Genomic DNA, 19,786 nt, shown 5'->3' with positions numbered 1-19,786 from the left:
CTGACCCATGGCCTCAGCAGGGCTGAGCAGGCCTGTTGCCAGCCCAACCGCGTGCCTGGTCTATGAGGGGCAGAGCATGAGCTGGCTTGGAGCCCTGAGTGGGCACCGGCTTGGGAGGGTGTGGGAAGTTGACTCCTTCCCTAACTGCTCCACGCCTGGCCCCCGCCGCTACAGGAGCGGGTGGTGAGGATGGCTTCAGGCCCATGTGGGGCCTCCCCACCCCAAAAGCTTCAAGGACACGGGGATGCCAGCCTCTTCCCCAAGATGATTTTATTGAATGCACACAAAGTTCATCCTTGGGTTTGCAAAGTCAGTCCCACAAGTGAAGAGGCAGCAGTGCTCATGTGAACATGGAGCGCTCACCCCAGTCCCCCAGCACAGCCAGGGGGCCTTGGGGTACACACCCTCCTTCCCTGGGGCTGCCAGCGCCTCCTCTGCCCTATCCCGGATGGGGCCTGGGGATCTGCCCAGGGAGTGAAACTGGAATCTCTGTGAAACACCTAAGTGCCCGGGAGGTGCCCCCATGGCCCAGGAGTGACACGGCTCCCCAAGCAGCCAGAGCCCATTCCTGAGGCAGACAGGTCACGGTTGGCCCAGGAAAAGCCATGTGCCAGGATGGCCACCAAGCCTCCCTGACCATGTGCAGCACTGGTGGCCTCTTAGACACAGAGGGGGCTCCCTGGGTGACAGCTCTCCAGAGACCCCCCCCTCCCCCGCCTTGTCCCGTCAGACACCCCTGGGTAGACTGTGTGACCCATTCCGAATAGGAAATGAGAGCTCGGGTCGAAACGCTCACAATTTCCTGCGTGTCTCAGATGGTTGTTTTCTTAAATGGTCAGGGCATACTTTAACTTGGTTTATGGAAATGAATCAGTTTCAAGACTCATCAAATCAATAAGGTTTTTTAAAAAGGAAAAAGATAAACAATAAAACATTCACTGTAACTTTGGTGATGGTGGCCTCAGGAATTTCTGTGCTGGCCTGGAGCTCTGGGCAGGTGGGGAGGGACTGGCTTCTAGCCCTTCTCCTGCTTCTCTGAGGCAGAGACCAAGTTTGTCCTTTCTACCCGGCTCTGGAGAAGGGGCTCAGGGCCACTGCCTCGTTCCAACCCAGGAAGGCCAGCTGCCTCTGCATCAGTCTGAGGCATTCAGCTCGACCTTCGAGTTGAAGTCTGGGTCGCAGCTTCTCAGCTTTGCCCACAAAGCTCCAGATGACAAGAGGCTGAGACCCAGCTTTGACAGTGAGAAGAGAACCTGGAGGTATCAGAGTACCAGAGAGTTGGATGAGGGGGTGGGGGCTCCCCCAAAACACTCAGATGGGGTTTCTATTTTCCTTCTATAAATCAATGTTGCTGGTGCTCGCAGTCCCCATGCAGGGTGGCTGGGGCTGGGCATCACAAGGCAGTCCAGACCCCCTGGTCCCCAGACCCTCCCAGGTCAGAATCAACTGAAGTTTTGGGGTGAAGACACAGGAAAGAACGTGTGTATATTGCTAAGACAGTCTGGAAGTGCCCCACCAGGTAAGTCCTCCAGCCCAGGAGGAGTCCTAACTTCAACCCCAAGCCGCCTGCGTCTCGTGCAGAGGAACTCACACTAGAGGGTCACCCTGCCACTTGTGTCCGAGGAGGTGGGTGTGCAGGGCCTGGCTGTGGTGGAACAGGAGAGCTGGGCTCAGAGGATAGGCCTACGGAGCCTCTCGGGACACTTCCAGGGGGAAGGTGGGTAGGACTTGGTCTGGGGCAATCATTGGCCCAGCTGACCTCTTTAGTGCAAAACCCAATCAAGGGTGCCGAGGACGGGCAACCGCGGGGTGGGATGGGCACTCAGGAACTGGGTTGATTCCCAGACTGGAACTGGTGCCACTCCGCAGGGCCAGACCTCAGAGATGGGCAGTGTGGAGGGGAGGAGGGGGCAGCAGAGAGGGGTCCCATCCCTTCCCAGCAGCAGAACCTGGGCAGAGGGCGCGGCGGGGACGCTCGGGCCTCGGTGCATCCCCTGCCCTCACGGCCTGGCTCACTCGAAGGTCTCCCACTGCTTCCTGAGCTGCTCCACCGAGTCTGGGGCCGGGGCCGGGGCCGGGGCCGGACTTGGGCTCACGTCTTGCTTGGTTTTCTGTAACAAATCCTCAAAGGGGTCTCTGGCCTGTTGAGGAACAGAGGGCCGCAATGTTGGCTCCAGGCCTTGGGGGGGCCTGGGAGGCAGAAGTGGGGTGTCTCCAGGCCTCAGGGCCAGCCCCTGCTTGGCCTCAGCAGCCCTGGCACTTGAGCGGGCCAGGGGCAACGTTCGGATCCTCGATGGGGCAACTGTTGGGGGACCCAGCGGCTGTAGGGGGCTTGTGTGGGTGCCCATGGGCATCTGGCCAAAGAGGTTGGGCATGGAGAGGGCAGAGAGGTTAGGCTGAGACCTGTGAGGGGCACAGAAGCCAGCGCTGGACAGCAGGAGGCCGGATGCAAAAGCCGGCCCCAGGGAAGCTGGAGGGACCCCGAAAGGCCCTGCTGGTGTGGAGACCAGGGACAGGGTTGGTGGGGCTGCTGGCATGGATGGGACAAAGGGGTTGAGTGGTGGCTGTGGGAATGGGGCAGGTGACCCCGCAGGGGGGAAGCTGAATTGGGGGGTGAATGGGGTGGCTACATTCGGGGCAGCATGGCGTGGCGGGAGGGTGCTGCCTGACCAGGCTGTGCTGAGCGGGTCCAGGAGGGCGAGCAGGGCATCACTGCTCGTGCCTGCAGCCCCAGGGCTGGGGCTGAGTGGCTGCAGCAGTTCAGTGGGACCTTGGGGGACACCACCAGGGCGGAGCCCTGGACTCAGGGCAGCTCGCCTGTCCCAATCCACCTGCAGCCGCTCTGAGAAGTCACCAAGTGCGGCGCCGGCAGCCTGGAGCTTGGCCGGGCGGGGAATGGGTGGTGGAGGCACGATGCCCAGCTCTGGGGTCTTCCTGCCTTGGGGCCGGGGGATGGTGATGCTGCCCAGAGTAGGGGTGGGCACCTCCTCCTTGTCACTGGGGTTCAGGATGCTGTCCCGGTTCTGGGGCCTTCGAGGCAGGGCCAGGGAGTTCCCAAGCAGGGCCGAGGGCTTCTCAGGGGAGGCAGCTGGGGGCTTGCTGGGGATGGCCATGTCGTCCTGGCCCAGGCTCCAGAGCTTGTTGTATGGGTGGGTAAGCTTCAAGGCCACTGTCACCCCGCGGCTTCTCTCACTCCCGCCTAGGTCCAGCCTCTGTTGGGAGGGAAGGAGGGCGGCAGTGACCACAGGCTGAGTTGGGACATATGTGTGCCCATTCCCACACCACTCCTGTGTGCTGAATGTATGTTGGGCCTAGGTGTGCGGCTGATTAGCTCCTCCGACTTGGAACAGCTGGGGACTCCCCCAGGTTACCAGCAGAGGACCCAGGTGTGCTGGGACTGCAAGCCTGTGCTCCGGGAACTCAAGAGAAAGCTCTCGTCCCTTTACACCAGTGGTGGTTGCCAAGGAGTTTTAGGAAAGTGACGCCAGCCACCGGCTGGCCCTTTTTACTTTTTAGATCGCAGGCACCTGCAATCACCTGTAAGCCTGGGAGGGTAAGTGAGACTCAGGGCCTGGTAGAAGGCACCTTGGCTGGGGAGAAAGGAGGCCAAGTTGGAGTCCTGGCTCTGCCACTTGTAAGCCACATGGCCCGGGCACCAGTCCCCTTCTCCTGGCCCAGGTCCTCGTTCCCAGCAGGGAACACTCATGAATGACTGGAGCTCTATGAACCCCACAGTGTGACCCAGTGATGCAAAGTCAGAAGCCCCCACTTGCAAGTAAGGAAACTGAGGCACCGAGAAGGGATGCGATGGATTGGACGTCACAATGGGAATTACACACTGATTTGCATTCATAATGCAGAACCAAGAACTTTCATCCAAAGGCTCTGCCAAGGAGCCCTGGCAGGGATGGATGCAATCCCAGTTCCAGCAGGGGCTGCAGCCCCACCTGGGGGTGCAAGGAGAGTGGTTGGCAGCACCCGCCCCCCTGTCTGATGCACACACAGAGTGTGGCAAGTTTCCATCGGGCTCTAGCATCTTCTCCTACTGTCACTGTTAGGGTGGTGTGGGCCCCGGCACCCTGGGAGGGGTTTACAGTCACACTGACCCTAAGTGTTGGCTGAGGGCCTTGGAAAGTCACTGTTTCTCTGTTAGTCTCCTCCACTGTCACATGGGGGTCTGCAGACAGTGTGGGCCTGCAGATCCCCTGCCTTGCCTATGCCGTACCTGATAGTCAAAGGTCCCTGGCTGCTCCCTCAGGTCTTTGGGGGCACGAAGGTCCTCCAAGCTCTTGGCCTGGCCCAGTGGCTGCAATGCGGCCTCCATGTCCAGGTTGCTGAAGACGTCTTCCAGAAGGTCGATGCTGGCAGCCCGGTCAGTGGGAGCTGGGATGGGGCCTGCGGGTTTCCGCACTTGCTGCTCTGGACTCTCTGCCTCGTCGCCTTCCGCACTGTCTGACTCCTTGAGTGTCCGATACGGCTGTGGCCTGTGGGAAGACAGAGCAGGCTGGAATCTCCCACCCAGGCCTTCAGGGGAGGAGCAAGCAGCCTCCAGCCCAAGCACATTGAGGGCTTGAGGGGTGCACGCAGGAGCCTTCGGGACAGGAGAGTGTCCCAGGGTCTCTGTGAGAGCGGGAGTCTGGGAGGCTGCGAGGGTGCAAGCTGGGCACACCAATGGGCCTGGGGGTGTGAACAGGGGCAAGTCGCTTTGGCTCTCACTTGCACTGAGGGGACCCAGTTAGTGCCTCTCCCAAACTACAGGTCCTTTCATAAAACTAGCTAGCGGGCTTATGAGCCATTCAGACAAGGTATGAGGAACAGACAGGACTGGAAGGGGGCTCACAGGCCAGCAGTCAAGCTCCTCTTACTCCCGCCCTGCTCTGCTGTTTGGTGGCCTAGGCACAGCCACAGTCAGGTTCTGTGAACAGCTCATGGGGAACTGAGCTGGGGAATCTCTCCAGGGGAACTGTCTGGGCCTAAGCTTGCCCTGCTAAGCTTGGTTCCAGCTCTGGTCATGCTATTTCTTGCTGTGGGACCTTTGGCAGGTCACTTAACTCTCTGAGCCTCAGGCGCTCAGGTGGTGGTGGTGGTGGTTACATGAGCAAATGTGGTGCCCGGCACACAGCAGACATGCAGAGGTTGGTTACAGCAGACATGCAGAGATTGGTTACAGCATCCAGCGCCCACCAGTGAGCATGGCTGTCACACGGGCTCTTCTGCTAACAGCTTTCTAAACTTTTACACATCAAAACCTTGCAGCCATTGGCTGGGTGCGGTGGCTCACACCTGTAATCTCAGCACTTTGGGAGGCCGAGGTGGGCGGATCACTTGAGGTCAGGAGTTCGAGACCAGCCTGGCCAACATGGTGAAACCCTGTCCCTACTAAGATTACAAAATTTTGGCCGGAGGCCGAGACGGGCGGATCACGAGGTCAGGAGTCTCGAGATCATCCTGGCTAACACGGTGAAACCCCGTCTCTACTAAAAAATACAAAAAACTAGCCAGGCGAGGTGGCTGGCGCCTGTAGTCCCAGCTACTCGGGAGGCTGAGGCAGGGGAATGGCGTAAACCCGGGAGGCGGAGCTTGCAGTGAGCTGAGATCCAGCCACTGCACTCCAGCCTGGGCGACAGAGCGAGACTCCGTCTCAAAAAAAAAAAAAAAAAAAAATTTTGCGGGGTGTGGTGGTGCATGCCTGTAGTCTCAGCTACTTGGGTGGCTGAGGCATGGGAATTGCTTGAACCTGGGAGATGGAGGTTGCAGTGAGCCAAGATCACAACACTGCACTCCAGCCTGGGCGACAGAGCAAGACCCTGTCTCAAAACAAAACAAAAAAGCAAAACAAAACAAAAAAACAAAAAAGAACCACAAACAAACCCCACACCACTACTTTGCAGCTGATACAAGTATAGGTAACAAAGGGTTCCACTTGCCTTCCCTTCCCATGGACCTGAGTCCCAGGGCACCACTGGGTAGATGGAGAGGCAGTGCCTGGGTCAACCCTGACCTCTAGTGGAGCCCCAGTGGGAACTGCATCTCACCATTTTTATTTTTTTATTTTTTATTTTATTTTTAAGATGGAGTTTCACTCTTGTCTCCCAGGCTGGAGTGCAATGGCGCGATCTCGGCTCACTGCAACCTCCGCCTCCCAGGTTCAAGCAATTCTCCTGCCTTAGCCTCCCGAGTAGCTAGAATTACAGGCACCCGCCACCACGCCCGGCTAATTTTTTGTATTTTTAGTAGAGACGGGGTTTCACTATGTTGGCCAGACTGGTCTCGAACTCCTGACCTCGTGATCCGCCTGCCTCAGCCTCCCAGTGTTGAGATTACAGGTATGAGCCACTGCACCTGGCCACAGCTCGCCTCTTCTAACCCCAAGTCTGGGGCTGGTGGTGGCCCTAGGTCAGGCAGAGATCGTGCCCGTGGCACTGGTAAAGTGGAGGAAGGACACCACCTGGCGGTCAAGAGTAGGCTCACAGTGAAGACTGCAGTGAAGACTGCAGGGTGGGGGGCTCATCAAACAATATCAGTGATGGACAGGGACTCCATCATGTACTCTCTCGCTGAAGCAATGCTAGCAGGCCAGGAAGTCGGACTTACACCCCCACTTTATGGATGAGGAATGAAGCTCAGAGATGTTAATAACGCACCTATGTCACACAGCACTCCCAAGGGGTGGAAATGGAAGCCAAGCTTGAGAGGCTTCAAACGTCCCTCACTCACCCTGACCAAGGAATTAGAGACCCTTTAATCAAGATGAGCACAATGAAAGGGTTAAAGTCAGTGTGCTTCTGAAACTTAAGGAACCCATTTTGAACCCATTTGGAGTTAGGATGGGCCAGTTTCTTTTCAAACACACACACAAAGGCCTGTACTGACCTCTGAGGTCATGGGCTAAGGAAGCGAGCCCTCGCCATGATTTAAATAATTAAGGCATCAGTGAGTTCAGAGAGGATATGATGGAGCTGGGTCTTGGACTTGATCTGGTGCACTCCTGGCTGGCAGCAGGGTGCCTTTTCCCGAAAGGTTTTTTAAGTTGACACATAGATGAACATGTCTTATGCTAAAGGTTCTATTTTTGTTCTAATTAATTAGCAACAGAAATAATAACTAATACATTAAGCCTATGATATCATAGATATTATTGCTTAGGAGAAGGCTAATTTTAAAATCTTTTGAAAACAATTGAAACAAAGATTTGATATACAGCAAAAGTGATGTGTGATGCTTGGATGACACCAGCTTAGGCCACTACTTTTTTTTTTTTTTAAGGCAGCGTCTCATTCCGTCACCCAGGTTGGAGTACAGCAGTGTGATCTCGGCTCACTGTAACCTCCGCCTCCTGGGTTCAAGTGATTCTCTTGCCTCAGTCTCCTGAACAACTGGGATTACAGGTGTGTGCCACCACACCCAGCTAATATTTGTATTTTTAAAGTAGAGATGGGGTTTCCCCATGTTGGCCAGGCTGGTCTCGAACTCCTGGCCTCAAGTGATCCACCTGCCTCGGCCTTCCAAAGTGCTGGGATTACAGGTGTGAGCCACTGTGCTTGGCAGGGCCACTACTTTCTAAGTGAGGACACTGGGAGGGGAGTGACTTGTCTGGGTCCCCAGTGACCTGGTGGCAGGAAAGGGTCAGGACCCTCTGACCCTGTGGGGTTGACGACAGGGGGCCGAGCAGCCTGGGGTTTATAAGGTCCTTAGAGGAACCCACAGGCCACCCCATGGGGAGGGACCTGATGCTGGGGTTTGGGAACAGGGAGAGGGTGCAGGGGACATGAGGGAGAGGGAGGGAAAGGCATCTCCTCTTCTGTGCAATGACTAAAACGATTAATATGCTCCCTGGAAGGTTGCTGTGGTCACCGTAGGCATCCAGCAAAGGGCACTTTCCATTCCCTTAGAGGCTCCCATTAAAAACACAGAACCGTGTTAACAAGGGCAAACAGCTTTTGTCTGTCTGTCTGCTCAATCCCAGCTCTGAAACACTTGTGGGTAGAGGGGCAAGAACGGGCAAAGAAAGGAGGGTGACAGCAGCTTAATTTTAGGGGTGGCTGGATGGTGGATGAAACTTTTAAAAATCACTACTTGTAATTGGTATGAGGCTTAGGCTATAAATAATAATGATTAAAATTATCTTCAAAAAGTCAGGCAGATTAGAACACTTGGATAGGCTGGCATTCAATACAAACACTTCATATGAGGAACGTTTTCTTTTTTAACTTAAACTCGGACTCCCATCTCCATGGCTTTCCAAGACATGCTGAGATAAAGAAGGACTTGGAGATCAACAACCAGGCTAATTGTAGTCACCAGTTCCATTAGCAATCAAGCACATTTCCATCTCTAAGGGGACCAACGCTCGCATATCACCCTGTCACCTTACTCAATTGTCACAGCCCCTGTGGAGCTAGCAGAACGGATGCCCTGAGAGGTGGCACACGGAGGTGGCGTCCACCCTGCATGTTGGCACTGGGGCACCGGCAGGCAGCAGCTCCAGACACCCTCCCCCCCGACACAAAGGCAAGCATCACCAGCTCCCCGCTTTCCCCATGCAGCCCCGCAGAGTCACCAAGCCGAGCTCAGGGAAATGGAAGAAGGAAGAAGAGACCATTCAAAGGGAGCAGAGAAGAAAAAGCTCTCGGTGAAGCCAGAGCTCGGGCCCTCTTCCCGCTGGCATTCATCATCAGAGGAGTCTTCGGAGAGGAAGACCGCGTAGTGTCGTAAGGGCTTTACCAGGCTGGGGCAGAGGAAGACAAAAGAGAAGAGAACAGGCAGTTAGGGGCGCCCTCAGAACTTCATGTGCAGGCGAGAAGCAGGCCTCTGGGCTCCATGCCTGGCTCCCTGTGCCAGCCTGGGGTGGCAGCCCCCAGGAGAGGAAGCTCGTTCCAGATAGAAAAGAAACTAAATTTGCCATGTGTCCAGAGCCTTCAACTCATGACCCATCACATAGGACCTAGTAATCCCACTTCCATTTGGTCAACCCTCAAAGTTGGCAAAGAATCACGACTGAAGATGGTCATCACTGGTGTTTATAATATTAAAACATGGAACAACCTACATTGTCAGCAACAGCCAGCTGGCACAGTGGCTGAATCTTGTCCTTCCACGAAACGCAATGTTTATGAAGACAAATTTAAAGCTCAGGATGCAGAACTGCAATCACACCGCATTCGCTGTTATCTGCTTATGGAAAAATTCATAGAAAAAAGACTGGAAAGGTACATGGCTAATGTCAATAACAGCCAGTGGAATCATGGGTGATTTCTTTCCCCCTTGCTGCTTTTTATTTTTCTGTGTCTTATACATTTTCTACAATGAGCATATCTACTCCAATAATCAGGAAGAAATAAAAAATAAAAAAGTTAAAGAAAAAAGTGAGCCGTGCGGAAGAGCTCTCGCGAGAAGGCCCTTTTCTGATTAGCGGCTGCTCTCTGGAGTTTCCCTCAGATGCCTCTTCAGAGAGTCTTTTTCATCTGTGATGTGGAAATTAAATATTCATTGCTATAAAAAATGCATCTCCCTTGTCAGCCACCTGTGAGCTCTACCTCTATAAACACCAACACATACACAGCCTGGAGAAACTCCACGCCCGGCTCCCATGAATTATATACTGACCAGGGCCCACCAGAGGCCATGTGCTCAGCAGGGGCGAGCTGGACTAGCAGACCTGGGTTCAAATCCCGGCCCTTGCGCTGGGGAGTAGGTGTCTCTGTGCGTTCCACCAAGAGGCATTTTGAGTCTGCTCGGTGTGAGCAGACCCAGGGGTGTTCCGCACCCCTGCCCCATTCTGTGGGCTGGCTTGCTCTGAGGCAAGGGAAGTTTGGGAAGAATATGGGGTATGGAGGCTGGCATAGGCTACCTCCTCTCCCCTCACCCCCCAGCCAAAGCCGTCTCCCTTCTCTGCTCTGTATGCTGGAATTCTTTTGAGGTTTTATTTCAGGAGAGGGCAATGTGTCCAAAAAAAGAGCACAAGAACCACAGCTGGAGGGTGAGTCAGAGACAGTGGCTGCACAGGGGGACGGGGCGAGTGGCCTGTGCCTGCGCTTTGCTGCAATCCGCCAGTGCTGGTGCCCATCCCAGCACTTGCACATCAGAACCCTCACTTCCTCCCAGAGGCTGGCCAGGCAGACTTTTGTCCTCGAACTGCAGTAGAGGTTGAGGCTCAGGAGGGGAAGCCAGTAGCCCAGGGTTATGTAACAGGAGGCGGCGGGTCGCAGCGCTGGGCTCCTCTCTGCTCCCAGGCTGCCTTGCTGGCTGTCAGGGGCAAGACACAACTCAGCCCTTCCTGGACTAGAGAGGGCTCTGGTCCAGGGGGCATTTTCCTGCCTCAGTGGAGAGGCCAGGAAGACCTGACTTGTAGGAATCTTGGGGCCAGGGCACCTGGCTCCTGCCACTTCCACAGCAAAGAAGACAGAGCAGCAAGGCTACCCTCCATACAGCCACCAGAGTCTCTTTCAATCACAAACCCACACTTGTCACTCTCCTGCTAAAACCTACGAATCTGCCATTCTGAACTGTGATCTTGCTGCAGTTGGTGGTATGGTGAGTAAATAAATCTGTGGAGCAAAGGGTTAGGAGTAATATGTTCAGACATATTATTTCAAAGTTGTTTCAAAGTTATAGGGGGAGCCCACTCTCACTCTGTAGCACTGACTGCTCTCCTGAGCAGGCGAGGGGCGGAGGGTGGGCAGGCCGTGGGCTTCCGCCGCACTCTGGGGAGCTCGTGGGATGCACTGCTGAGCAGCCGTGCCAGGCCTGGGCTCCAAGCAGGGCAGGAGTGACGCTGTGTGTCAGCTGTGCCTACCTCTGCGGCCCTCTCCTGGCCTCCCCTGCACCTCGGCCATACTTACCATCTCTGACCACACTGGCCCTGGATATTCCCCATCCCTGTCACCTTTGCTTGGAGCACTGACTGCTCTTCGGTCTTGAAGACTCAGCTTAATGGGACTGCTGTGAAGCCCACTGGAGTCTAGGAGAGCTCTCTGGCTGTGCGTCTTAGCACTTCTTAGACACCATTTAGCCTCTTGCCACCGTTTCTGAGTCGAGCTTCTCAAGGGCAGGGCCTGGCTTGTTCTCTTTCTCCCCACCTGGGGTACAGCATGAATGCTGTGGAAGTTTATGAATGAATGAAAGCCAGCTTGCTGGGGGAACCCCCACTTTACCGTCTTCCTGGAGCTGCACCATACTGTCCCCTTTCCCCAGACTGTTCTGAGATGCTAAGACGTGAAGAATGGGACGATGTTTGAAGGTGAGGGTGCCAGGGAGGTAGGGGCAGGCAGAAAGTGTTTAAAACGGTATCAACAAGCAGGCACTGTGCTTTATAGAGGTCATTTCTACCCCTCACAAGAGCCTAACAAGAAGGTGTCACCATACTGATTTTCTAGAGGATGAGGCCTTCATGAGTGTACCCATCCATCTGTCCATCTGTGTACTCAAGCAACAGGCACTCTCAGCCTGCTTGCTGTGAGCAGACCCAGGCTAGCTGTGCACTGGGGCATCACTGGTGAAGAGGTGACCATGTGGCCAAGAAGTGGAGGACGGGGACTGCAGCCCGGACAGTCCACTCCCAGGGTCCTCACTCTCCTGTGAGTGGGGCTCGGGTTAGATGCACACGAGGGGACACCAGCCCCTGCTCGGGCCAAATGGAGGGAGGCTCTCCAGTTGCCCTCGTGTCCACCTTGGTTGCCTTTCTGACATCTATCTAAGCACAGGCCCCCACCTCTGGCTCTGACAAGAGGGCACAGATCACAGCTTGACATGTTGGTGCAACGCCACTCAACCTGCGAGGAATTTCCGGCTTCACCTAGGAGCGAGGACCCTCCGTGCTGGGCCGCGCCCTGGCTTCGGTAGATCAGGCGGCCACCATTCAGGCCAGTGTCACAATCCAGTGCCGCCCACGCTGCTGTGATGGTGGAGGGGGCTGGGGGCTCCCACACTGGCGTGACTGTGGCAGGCGGGGGAAGAGAAGGAACCGCAGGTTCCAGTTCACAGGCCACTTTCCTTCTCCAGTCAGATGTACTGACCAGGCCAGGCTGGTTGGGCAATGGTTTCCACAGGAGACCCAGCTGTCTCCAGAATATACCACCCATCTCTTGAGAGTGGCAGGGCACACCCAGGTGAGAAATTTGTCATCTGATGTGGTCAGACCAGAGCTTTGTAAAATTCAGGCCACATGGATGGCGATAACACCAGCAGTACTTACAAGCCTTGGGAAAAATGCTGTCCATACAATTTCTCATGAATTCTTTATTGCAACCCCATTTTGCAAAGTAGCCAAGGCTCAGAGAGGGCGAGTCACTTGCCTGGGGTCACATAGCAGCTAAAGGTAGAGCTGGGAACTGAATGTGGATTCGCTGACTTTCAACCACTACGGGGTCTTACCTCTTCAGTTTCCTGGGTTGGAAACAACGAAATAAGAGATAGGGTGTTTCCTCTTTTACTTTTAATGAAAGGTGAGGTTTCAAAATAAACTTACTTAAATTCAGCTGCCCATGTTCTCCCATGAAACATACAGTCATATATTTGTCAGAGATGAAGGATGAACCATTGAAAACGTCCAGGCTTAAATTTTTTATTAGCTTAAGGCAGAATATGAAAAAAAAAAAAAAAAAGCACCTTTTCCCTCATTAACCCAATTCAGCTACTCCCCTGCAGTCTGCCACCCACCACTTGCCTGGATTTTATTACACACAAAGAGCTATCTGTGAAAAGGCAGGTTGCGGCAAACTTGGCTGCCCAGCGAGGGCTGCCAGAGTCTTGGCGTGGAAGAAAGGCTGGCCGTCCGTCACGGATCAGACCCCATCGTCCCCCACAGCTGCTCCCGCCTCTGCCCACCTCGTCTCCGCGCGGAGTTCCCATGCAGATGACTCCCCGAACCCCTTCTAATGTTTGGTTTAACGTGTCGCTGGTTAGCGCGCGTGTGTGACAGTGGTGACAGGCGAGGCTGTTCCTTTTTAAATACCATGTCAGAGACACGGCGTCAGGAAGCGGGGACGTGCTCCATGCTCTCTGCCGCACCGGGATCGCACCGGCTTATTTTTTAATGAGGAAGATCTGCATCTCGGGAGTTTTTTTCATGTGTCACATCGCGTGGACAAATCAGCAGCACGTCACGCTGGCCCAAAATGAAATGCTGACAAATGTAGATATTTCAAATTTAATTGACATTTAAATGTACTTGAGATAAAGACAGGGAAAAATCAGCCAGGACTTGGTCTCCGGAGGTGGTGAAGGGGAGCTGGCGACCATTTTTGAAAGGATCACTTCACTCAGGCACAAAGGATCTTCATTTTGTAAATGTCTTGGCTCCGCTGTGTCCCTCTGTCACGTGGCTCCAGTGGGCAGGTGCTGACGAGCAGGGACAGGTCCCAGGGTGAGGCTGGGTCCTGCCTGTCTGGTGGGTGCCAGTCTAACTGTCCACTACCCTCCCCTTCCTAGCCAGGCTACCTTGGAAAAGTCACCTCACTTCCCTGAACCTAACTTTCTTGTTGTTTAATTTTCTATTTCCATAGGTTTTTGGGGGAACAGGTGGTATCTGGATACATGCGTAATTTCTTTAGCTGTGATTTATGAGATTTTGGTACACCCATCAACTGAGCAGTATACAATGAACCCAATTTGTAATCTTTTATCCCTCACCCCCTTCCTACCCTTTCCCCACCGAGGCCCCAGAGTCCATTGCATCATTTTTATGCCTTTGCATCCTCATAGCCTAGCTTCCGCTTATGAGAACATACGATGTTTGGTTTTCCATTCCTGAGTTACTTCACTGAGAATAAGAGTCTCCAATCCCATCCAGGTTGCTGTGAATGCCATTCAGTCATTCCTTTTCATGACTGAGTAGTATTCCATCATAGATATACCACAGTTTCTTTATCCACTTGCTGATTGATGGATCTTTGGGCTTGTTCCACATCTTGGCAACCTTATTTTCTTATCTGTAAAATGGAGATTCTGTAGCCCTCCTGAGAGTCTTATGGGAAAACTTAAATGCAAGTATTTGTAAAGGGCTTTGCATGGCGCTGAGCACAGTGAATATTCCACTGTATTTGTAAAGGGCTTTGCATGGTGCTGAGCACACAGTGAATAATCCACTACTGTCCACATGCCACATTCACCTGCCAACAAGTAGATTCTGGGCATCTGTATGCTGTGCGGGGTCTTTCCTAGGTGTTCAAGGATGAGTAAGGCAGTCCCTGCCTTCCCAGAACTTTCCAGGCATGGTTAGTGGTCCTCAGCTGGCTATATCTCAGCATATCAGGATTATCTGGGAACCACAGTCTCCTGTCAGAGATTCCACAGCACAGGAATCTCTGAAGTTCCAGCTACTCAAGAGTCTGAGGTGGGAGGATCGCTTCAGCCCAGGAGTTCCAGGTCAGCCTGGGCAACACAGCTAGACCTCATCTTAAAAAAAAAAAAAATAGAAGGTGGCTCTGAACCAAGACTGCGGGGTCTCTGGGGGTACAGAGTGGCACATGCCCCATAGAGGAAACTGGAATTGGACTGGAGCTGTTCTCTGAGAGACCCAGGATAAGGCTAGGACTGTTCTCAGGGAGGAAGAGCTGGAGACAGAGGAAGCTACTGTACCTAGGAACCTGTATATTCAGTTGCAGGTGAATATCTACTTAAAAGCAACAACGATAAGAAGAATTATTGTTGCAACAAGTCACGATCACCAGGGTGCTCTGCTTGTTCTGCCTGTCTAGTGAACTGGTTTAGGGGAGGTAGGGGAGATGGGTGAGTGTGCGATACCAGGTCCTTCCCGCCCCACTGGGGACTTGCTTTGCCAGAGGACAGTGGTGGGGGTGTGCCTGGCTCAAGGGGTCTTGGACAAGGCTCCATTTGGAAGGTGATGTGGGAGCGGGACTTTTTTTTTTTTTTTTTGAGATGGAGTCTCACTCTGTCGCCCAGGCTGGAGTACGGTGGCACAATCTCGGCTCACTGCAACCTCCGCCTCATGTGTTCAAGCGACTCTCCTGCCTCAGCTTCCAGAGTAGCTGGGACTATAGGTATGTACTACCATGCCTGGCTAATTTTTATGTTTTTAGTAGAGATGGGGTTTCACCATGTTGCCTAGGCTGGTCTTGAACTCCTGAACTCAGGCAATCCATCCGCCTCAGCCTCCCAAAGTGCCTGACCAGAGCTGGACTTTTAATCCTGAGTATGGGAGAGGTATCATGATGACCTGGACGCATCTCCGAAAGGGGCAGGGACAGGGAACTTGATGTCGGGGTGGGGAGTTCAAGAGAAGAGGCTGGAGGTTGGCAGGGACCAGGTTGTGGAGGGCCTGGAGCCAGTGCAAGGATGAGAGGTTATGTGCAAGTTTAGGGGTGGTGCAAGGCCTTGGGGTGGCAGCAGTCAAGCAGGAAGCATGCCTGGCTGCCCATCCCCCTCTCTTGGGTTATGCCCTTGGCTTCTCCAGCCTTTATTCAGGCATTTATTTAATTACCTCTCAGTGTGTAGGTTCACTCCTTCCTTCTTTCAACAAAAATCGGCCGGGCGCGGTGGCTCAAGCCTGTAATCCCAGCACTTTGGGAGGCCGAGACGGGCGGATCACGAGGTCAGGAGATCGAGACCATCCTGGCTAACACGGTGAAACCCCGTCTCTACTAAAAATACAAAAAACTAGCCGGGCGAGGTGGCGGGCGCCTGTAGTCCCAGCTATTCCGGAGGCTGAGGCAGGAGAATGGCGTAAACCCAGGAGGCGGAGCTTGCAGTGAGCTGAGATCCAGCCACTGCACTCCAGCTCGGGCGACAGAGCAAGACTCCGTCTCAGAACAAAAAAAAAAAAAAAAAAAAAAAATCATGAATGCAAATTTCACACATCCATACCCATGCTTCCACTGTCACTGGCTGGACACTCACATAGGCAGTGGCCCGAGCACAGGACGTGGGCTTCAGGCTCTGTGGTGGAGGGAAGATGGAGCTGGGGATGCCTTGGGGACACTTTCCTCTGCAGGGAAGAGGCACTGTGCAGAACACGGCCCCTCACCCCGAGGACAGCCTCTGCATCCTGGAGCCCAGATCTGGAGACTGAGTTCTGGGAACCATGGGGTGGGGGCAAGAAAGCAGTGGCCGTGGGACCTGGCTGCCCAGGTGGCTACAGCAGTGGCTCCCTCATGGCTGAATGCCCAGGCTGTGAAGATTTTTTGGGGAGCAGGGAGTTTAGCCAAGACGACACTTGTGAAATTGCTGGGCACAAAACAGGCACTTGAGAAATGGCGATGTGGCATCTGGAAGAGGCAGAGGGCTCAGGTGGGATGGCAAAGCCTTTCAGGGGTGACTGAAATCAGTCATGTCTTGAGGATGAGGCCCCGGTTCCTAAAGCATCCCCAAGGCTTGGTTTCCAGCTGGAATTAACTCCCCGTGGTGACAGTTCCTGAGAAAAGTCCTTTCCTCCGAGTCGCCAGGCAGAAGCGGTGACAGACAAATGGGTCCCGTGTCTTCCTGGGCTGCTGCAGATCCTTGTGGGGATGCTGGGCGGGCAGAGGTGAGATATCCTTGGCACTTCCTGCTTTTCCAGTCTAGGTTCAGGCTCCACGGCTGGCTTCAGGCTTGGTTTTGTCTCCAGGGCGCAGAATCCACTGTGTGTGTGTGTGTGTGTGTGTGTGTGTGTGTGTGTGTGTGAGAGAGAGAGAGAGAGAGAGAGAGTGATAGTGAGAGGCCTCTAGCCCTGCTAATTGGGTCTGTGACCTTCTGCTCATGTGTTTGAACGGCTGGCTGCTCTGGGAGTGGGCCCTGGCACTCTGCCAGGGGGTAGAGCCCAGACAGCTGCCCCTACCCCCTGGGGCTGAGGGCCCAGCTGGCATCTTGGAGACTTACTCCTGGGGCTGAGCAGAGTTCTTGGCTCTTAGAGGGCCGGGGATGCACTGGCAGCTTCATACGCACGTCCTAATCACACCTGGCACACAGTAGGTGCTCTTTACCTGTCTGTGGTTGTCACTGGACGCCCCTCCCTGGCCTCCCAGGCACCTGACAGCAAGCCACACTCTGCCTTCACAGATTCCTTTCTTCATTCACCCAGGAAACATCTCCGAGCAGAGGTCTGGTCTTGGCTGTGGTCCAGGAGTTGGAGAGTCAAAGCTGAGGAGGAGCTCACAGACTACTGGTGTGCCTGGTGTGTGTGTGTGTGTGTGATAAAGAGAAAACTACAACATGGCAGGTCACTGCCGGATCAGGAGACGCGCAGGGGATTGTGGGCATGGGAGGGAGGAGAGTGGGCGGTTCGTGGGGGAGGTGTTAGGAGTGTCAGAGTGCTGAGGCTGTGGCGGCCACCTCAAGAGGTAAGGCCAGAAGGGAGGCCACACGCCCTGCTCACTCAGGATGCCAGTGCCTCTTGTGGGCCTTTTCCCCAGCCACACTCCTGGAGATGTTAATAGGCATCATGTTAAGAAAGGAGGGCCAGGAGACATGCCCAGAACCTCCAGGCTGGTGCCTGGTGGGCCAGAAGGCTGACTCAGGCCTGTTGGATGCCAGAACTCTGCCCATGCACCAGGCCGCCATCCAAATGATGGGCCCACGCCCCCTGGGCAGCTGTGGGGCTGTGCAGGAGGGAAAGTGCTCTACCCTTTCGTGATCCACAGCTGGGAGCAACTGAACTGCCGAGGCTGTGCTGAGCCCAGGCCCGAGGAGGGCAAGGCTGTTGAACGTGCACAAGCAGCACGCCAGCTTTTGCCAGAGCATGTGTGCGAGTGTCCAAACAGTCCCTTGCAAATCATTCTGAGACCTGGACTTCAGGAGGGGTTTTCTCACTAAATGCTTCTGGCAGCTTCTTCTGATCTTATTTTAATCTTCTGGGGCTTTGGTGCTGGGGTCACGCAGTGTAATTCAGAGGATTAGACACCCCAATTCCTAGGCAGGAGGGGCTGGGCATTTGGGGTACACACTGTCTACCTAGCTAGCATGGCCTGCAAAAGTTTTCCTTGTCCAGAAGGATTCGGACACATGTTTGAATGCCAGTCATATGTTTCTCTGGGTCCATCAGAACCAGACGTCCAGGAGTCCAGTTCTGGTGAGGGTACAAAATAAGGGGGTACAATTCTTCAGAAAGTTGTCTGGCAATATGAAGCAGAAATCTTCTTATGACTAGTTAAGGGTAAAGGCTTTTGGTATTAAAGAGGCATGTTTGAGGCTCAGGTCTGCTACTAACTAGCTGTGTGACCAAGGGCAGTGACAATCTCTTGAAGTCTCAGCCATTTCTATAAAATAGATCTCATAAGAGCTCCCCCTACATATTTCTTGTGAGGATTAAATGAAATGGTGTACGTAAAGTGCTTAGCACATTCCCAGTTAATGGGAGTTGTCAATAATTCCATTTCTTTTTTCTTTTTTTTAAGAGTCTCACTCTGTTGCCCAGGCTGGAGAGCAGTGGCATGATCTCTGTCGCTGCAACCTCTGCCTCCCGGGTTCAAGTGATTCTCCTGCCTCAGGTTCCCGAGTAGCTGAGATTACAAGTGTGCGCAACCACGCCCAGCTAATTTTTGTATTTTAAGTAGAGATGGGTTTCACCATGTTGGCCAGGCTGGTCTCGAACTCCTGACCTCAAGTGATCCACCCACCTCGGCCTCCCAAAGTATTGGGATACAAGCATGAGGCACCGTGCCCAGCCTAGAATAAGGATATTTACCCTCGCATTTTTTCATATTAATGAAAACCTGGAAAGGATCTAAAGATCCAGTATGACGGCAATAGTTAGGCAGACCACGAGCGTACACACAATGAGATAGATCCTCTGCAGTCACAGACAATAGAGGTTACAGAGACACACGGAACAAGTCCACATGCTGGCATATTGCAAGGAAGTTGCAGCTCTGTAGAAGACATGCAGGATAAAGACTGGGCAGGGATCTCCAGGAATGCTAGTAAGTAGTGGAATGAAAGTAATGGGATTCAGAATGAATTTGTCTCTTTCCCCTGACATTCCAGATTGTCTATCAGGCTACCAGGTAATTTTCACAAGCCAAAAATTACCTGAAAGGAGCAGATTTTGCATGGATCTGGCCAGAGAGGTGAGCTGGGCAACAGCCCTGGGCCCTGGTGGCTGAGTCTGGACCCTTCTTACTTAGTACAGTGGAACTTCAAATAACCAGGATGCAGCCAGTCAAGACCCTCACGTGACTGGAGGGTGTTCAGTGTCTCACCCACTAGGAGACAAGGTGTGCAGTGGAAAGAACTTGGCTCTGCGTGCAGGTGGTCAGGAGGGGCACGTCGGATCCACAACCAGCTGCAAGCCCCTTAACCCTTAAGACTCAGAAGACAGCCCTATATCTGGGCTGTGAAGATTAAACAGGTGGCAGATGCCTATAATTATCTCCCTTCATACTCTCAGCAACTCTGTGAGGGCCAGTGCCCCAGAGGGAACAAATGACTAGCTGCCTGGCAGAGAGATGCTCCCCAGGATCAATGTGTCACTCCCTGCCTCGGCCTTAGTCTGCATACAGTGCGCCACCCTGAGGGGCCCGGCAGCTCAGACCACAACGCTGCCTTTCAGAGCCTGCCATTGGCTCTTTCCAAGCACCCAGCTGGATGGGCAATTCCCCTATATCTGGCAGGCCAAAAGGAAAATAACTTGGGGCCTGGCAGCTGTGCACAGCCCACAGAAACCACCACAGCCTGTTTTATTTCTTTTTTTTTTTTTTTTTTGGAGACAGAGTCTTGTCCTGTTACTCAGGCTGGAGTGCAGTGGTGTGATCTCGGCTCACTGCAAGCTCCACCTCCTGGGTTCAAGCGATTCTCCTGCCTCAGCCTCCCTAGCAACTGGGATTACAAGCATGTGTCACCACACCCAGCTAATTAT

General features: G+C 53.8%; 1 protein-coding gene across 1 annotated transcript in view; it reads right to left on the bottom strand.

Moving 5' to 3' along the window:
- Positions 1-255: 255 nt before the first annotated feature.
- The window catches only part of DENND1A (DENN/MADD domain containing 1A), a 497,552-nt gene continuing 478,021 nt past the window's right edge, over positions 256-19,786 (bottom strand). The window contains exons 19-21 of the mRNA XM_011931409.1: positions 8,600-8,728; positions 4,226-4,484; positions 256-3,212 (exon numbers count right to left, since the gene is read on the bottom strand). Coding sequence (XP_011786799.1) covers positions 2,013-3,212; positions 4,226-4,484; positions 8,600-8,728 — 1,588 coding nt within the window. The 3' untranslated portion in view covers positions 256-2,012. The remainder of the gene's footprint in view (positions 3,213-4,225; positions 4,485-8,599; positions 8,729-19,786) is intronic.

The sequence above is a fragment of the Colobus angolensis genome, unplaced genomic scaffold (genome assembly GCF_000951035.1).
Source record: "Colobus angolensis palliatus isolate OR3802 unplaced genomic scaffold, Cang.pa_1.0 Scaffold9, whole genome shotgun sequence".
Lineage (NCBI taxonomy): Eukaryota > Metazoa > Chordata > Mammalia > Primates > Cercopithecidae > Colobus > Colobus angolensis.
Note: the sequence above shows the minus strand (reverse complement) of the source record. Positions and strands in the feature narration are given on the sequence as shown.